The sequence below is a fragment of the Otolemur garnettii genome, unplaced genomic scaffold (assembly GCF_000181295.1).
Source record: "Otolemur garnettii isolate 467f Iridium unplaced genomic scaffold, OtoGar3 scaffold00134, whole genome shotgun sequence".
In the NCBI taxonomy this organism is placed as follows: Eukaryota; Metazoa; Chordata; class Mammalia; order Primates; family Galagidae; genus Otolemur; species Otolemur garnettii.
This window is the reverse complement of record NW_003852529.1, coordinates 1,720,549-1,725,399: the sequence shown is the minus strand read 5'-3', so window position 1 is coordinate 1,725,399 and position 4,851 is coordinate 1,720,549. Positions and strand designations below refer to the sequence as shown.

Below are 4,851 nucleotides of genomic sequence, written 5' to 3'. Positions count from 1 at the left end.
GCAGGTGCCTGTAGTCCCAGCTACTTGGGAGGCTGAGACAAGAGAATCACCTAAGGCCTAGAGTTGGAGGTTGCTATGAGCTGTGACGCCATGGCACTCTGCCCAGGGCAACAAAATGAGACTCTGTCTTTAAAATAAATATTAATAAATAAATAACAAAAATGCATTATTTTTAAATAATAAATAAATTTTATTTATTTAAAATTTATAATAAAATAAATAAATAAAAATAAATAAATAAATAAATAAAATAATTTAAAAAAAAGAAGGAGAAAGGGGGAGAGACGTTTAGATTTTGAGGCCATGGTATAGCAGCCAGAGATGGACTTGACTGAGTGGGCAGGGCCACTCTGTTCCAGCAGAACTTATGGAAACAGGCAGCAGCTGGAGGTGGCCTGCAGCTTGCAGGTTCTCTTTCTAGGCAGCTGTTCTCAACCTTCCTAATGCCTCCTACTGCTGCGACCCTTTAATACAGTTCCTCATGTTGTGGTGCCCCCCAACCATAAAATTATTTTAGTTGCTACTTCATAACTGTAATTTTGCTACTGTTATAAATTGTAATGTAAATATCTGATCTGCAGGAATCGTAGGTAAATATCTGATATGCAGGATATATTTTCTTTTTTTTCATTTATATGAAACCATTTAATACTTTTTAAATCTAAAACATAATATTTAAGAGAATACAACTATTTTAAAGCTAACAAAACAACATAGATACACGGACTAACTAAAAATCAAAATCTCCATTCATTTTAATTTGGGATACATTGTAGGATGTATTTTCGTTGTTACAAAGGCCTCAACCCACAGGTTGAGAACTGCCGTTCTGGGAGAAATCTTTTGCAAACAAAGCAGGCTAGCTTGGGATTGCATGGATGGACCCTGTGGAGTCCGAGTGCACCCCTCCATGCAGTGTTGTTGTCAGGGCACATTCTGAGGAGGAACCAGGTGGCAGAGCGCTGGCAACTGATGCTGCTGCTTTGTCTGCAGGCCTGGTAACGTTCTGTAACGCCTCCCTGGACTCCTCCCAGAAAGAAGCGGTTTCTTTTGCACTGTCCCAGAAGGAACTTGCCATCATCCATGGGCCTCCTGGCACTGGGAAAACCACGACAGTGGTGGAAATAATTCTTCAAGCTGTGAAGCAAGGCTTAAAGGTGAGTGTGGATGCTACTTCCCTGCTGGTGTGTCACGGTTAGTGGGGACTCGTCGGGGCCCAGCCTCAGTTATGGGGTTGGTCGGGAACACCCCTGATCGGTTGTTGGTTGAGCAATGGGCTGGGCCCTTTCTGATTTCTGCCAGCCCCACGAGACATGGGGAGTGTGCACAGGAATGGCTGCCTGCATTACAGGGGACAGCGCCTGGAGGCTCTCTGGGATCGCCAAAGCCTCTGTTGTTGAGCTGGCCACTGTCTAGGCTTCTGTAGCTCATCACATGTGCTGTATGCTTGTGGTCTGTGCTTGGGCTGATGATGAGGATGTGGAGTTGACCAGGGCCCACCCAGTCTGTGCCTTTCGGGAGCCCAGCATCTGGTAGGAGACAGTGGTGGTCTAGTTATTCAGGTGGCCTGGTTAATTGCTGTGACACACATCACTGCTTTTCTGATGAAGAGTATAATACTTCACATTGTTGTTCACCTTTGTTGTTTTTGAGACAGTGTCTCTGTCACCCCAGTTGGAGTGCGGTGGCATCACCGAAGCTCAGTGCAACCCCAAACTCCTAAGTTCAAGTGATCCTCCTGCCTCAGCTTCCAGGGTAGCTGGGACTACAGGTGCCCACTGCAACACCTGACTGATTTTCCTGTTTTTAGTAGAGATGGGGTCTGTCTCTTGCTCAGGCTGGTCTCAAACTCCTGAGTTTAGTCCTCCCACTTAGGCCTCCCAGAGTGTTAGGATTATAGGCGTGAGCCACCACACTTGGCCTCCCTTACATTTTTAATAGATGAGAAAGGCTCTTTTATCTTTATCTGCATCAACTTGAGTCTTATGAATCTGAGCACATGGAAAGCTTTTTAAAAAATCTTGATGGGGGGCCAGGCATGGTGGCTCATGCCTATAATTCTAGCACTCTAGGAGGCAGAGATGGATGGATTTCTGGAGGTCAGGAGTTTGAGACCAGCCGGAGCAAGAGTGAGACCTTGTCTCTTAAAAAAACAAAACAAAACAAAACAAAAAACTAGCTGGGCATTGTGGTGGGTGCCTGTAGTCCCAGCTACTTAAGAGGCTGAGGCAAGAGGATCACTTGAGCCCAGGAGTTGGAGGTTACTGTGAGCTATCATGCCAGGGCACTCTACTGAGGGTGACAAAGAAAGACTTTTTTTTTTCTTTTGTGACAGAGGCTCAAGCCGTCGCCCTGGGTAGAGTACCATGGCATCACAGCTCATAGCAACCTCCAACTCCTGGCTCAAGTGATCCTCTTGCCTCAGCCTCCTAAGTAGCTGGGACTATAGGCGCCTGCCATAATGCCCAGCTATTTTTTGGTTGTAGCCGTTGTTGTTGTTTAGCAGGCCTGGGCTGGATTTGAACCCACCAGCTCAGGTGTATATGACTGGTGCCTTAGCTGCTTGAGCCATAGGCACAGAGCCAAGAAAAAAAAAGTCTTGATGAGAATTGTAACAGTGATGTGACGTCAGCATTTGTAGGTGACATTGACTAGGTACTGCTGATGAACCAGGCACCTTCCTAAGCCCCTTTCTTGTATTTGCTTATTGAATCCTATAGAAACCCTGTGTTCTGAGGCTAGTGGGGGCCCCAGTTTGTAAACAAGGAAACCGAGAAACAAAGTCAAGGGCCCAGCACTCAGCAGAGAGTAGAAGAGCCAGGGATAGAACTTGGGCAGAGCTGTTTCTGTTCAGAGGACAGGGACCTGTTACTCAGCTAAAAAATCGGTTTTCTACAAATGAATTTATTTGTAGATGTTTTAAAACTGATACGAAAAGATGACTTGCTGGCAGGAAGCACATTAGCCTTTTTAATTGGCTACCTTCTGTCTCCATAACCAGCATGAGACGATGTACCTGTGTTCACACCTGTGTGCCGATATGCTTTTTGTTTAGCTGGCCCAGGCCGGGTTCAAACCTGCCAGCCTCGGTGTATGTGGCCGGCACTGTAACCACTGTGCTACAGGCGCCAAGCCTAGGTGTGCTTTTTGGACATGTCGGTGGTGGGGGGCAATGGTACCAGGCATTTGGCAGGGGGTCAGGGGTGGTCTGAGGCCTCCTTCCTGGACTCCATTTTGTCTTGAGGGTGGAGGTATATAGGGACTTTCCTCTCTGTCCCTTCTGCCAGCTGCCACATACTTCTCGTAAGGGAACTGTAGTTCCAGAAGCAAGAGTGAGCCCATTCAGAGAGAGTTTCCCTGTTTGACTTTGTCAGATGATAAAGGGGTTTGGTTGGTGATGAGATGGATGCCCAGGCCCTGATGATTTCAGGGCACACTTTAATTTTTGAGTCTTTTTCCTTCCAGTTGCAAGTCATTTAACATGCTTTGGTGGCTAATAGGCTTTGAGGACCATTTGCAGGTTCCAGTTGTCCAGAGAGCATCAGCATCAGCTTGTAGTAGCTGGTGTCCTTTAGGCTGTGTGTCCAACCATGTGAACGCCGCTGCATGCTGATGCTGACATGCGTACACTGTAGCCCTTCTTTCTTTACCTTTAAGCTTCCTGTTGTTTTAGTGTAAACTTAAGTGGCCTGATTAAAAAAGAATTGAGCAGCCCTCATGTGAGCCTGGTGTTTCCCAGGTCCTGTGCTGTGCTCCCTCTAACATCGCAGTAGACAACCTGGTCGAGCGTCTGGCTCAGTGTAAGCAGCGGATTCTGCGCCTTGGGCACCCCTCCCGGATCCTGGAACCCATTCAGCAGTACTCCCTGGATGCAGTTTTAGCGCGGAGTGATGGCGCCCAGATTGTTGCAGAGATCAGGAAGGACATCGATCAGGTCTTTGTATGTGTCCTGGTCACTGGCCCCTTGGCCTGTGGTTTTCTGATCTGCAGTCTGTTAGAGGAGTGAATTGGATCTGTCTGCATTCCTCTTCTATTCTTGTCTAATAATTTAAAAAATTGAACTTCATTTTTTTTCCAAAGTCTTGCTCAGTTGCTCCAGGCTAGTGTGTCTTGTTGTTAGCCTAGCTCATAGCAACCTCAAACTCCGGGGCTTAACTGGTCCCCCCGTCTCAGCCTCCCAAATAGCTGGAATTAAAGGGGCCCAACCCCAGGCCTAGCTAGTTTTCTTTCTTTTTTTTTGAGACAGAGTCTCACTATGTCACCCTCAGTAGAGTGCTGTGGCTTCACAGCTCATAGTAACATCAACTCTTGGGCTTAAGTGATTCTCTTGCCTCAGCCTCCCAAGTAACTGGGACTACAGGCGCCCGTCACAACACCTGACTTTTTTGTTGTTGTTGTTGCAGTTGTCATTGTTGTTTTGGCTGGCCTGGGCTGGGTTCGAACCCGCCAGCCTGGGTGTATAGGGCCGGTGCCCTAGCTACTTGAGCTATAGGTGCCGCCGATGAATCTTTTTTTTCCTTTTTGAGATGGAATGTTAAGCTGTCATCCTGGATAGAGTGCTGTGGCATCTTAGCTCACAGCAACCTCCACTCTTGGGCTCAAGTGATCCTCTTGCCTCAGTTTTTGTATTTTAGTAGAGACAGGGTCTTGCTTTTGCTCAGGCTGGTCTCGAACTTGTGAGCTCAAGCAATCCACCTACCTCGGCCTCCCAGAGTGCTAGGATTACAGACATGAGCCACCACGCCCAGTCTTGGACTGTCCATTTTTGGTACAGAGCTATATTCAGCATTTAGTAGAGATTTATCCATCTTCAGGGTACCTGATAAGTACACAAGTCTTTTTTTTTTTGAG

General features: G+C 46.9%; 1 protein-coding gene across 1 annotated transcript in view; it reads left to right on the top strand.

Annotated features, from left to right (window-relative positions):
• The window catches only part of IGHMBP2 (immunoglobulin mu binding protein 2), a 34,409-nt gene that overhangs the window by 9,302 nt on the left and 20,256 nt on the right, over positions 1-4,851 (top strand). The window contains exons 5-6 of the mRNA XM_023518295.1: positions 994-1,157; positions 3,740-3,940. Of these exons, the coding sequence (XP_023374063.1) occupies positions 994-1,157; positions 3,740-3,940 (365 nt within the window). The remainder of the gene's footprint in view (positions 1-993; positions 1,158-3,739; positions 3,941-4,851) is intronic.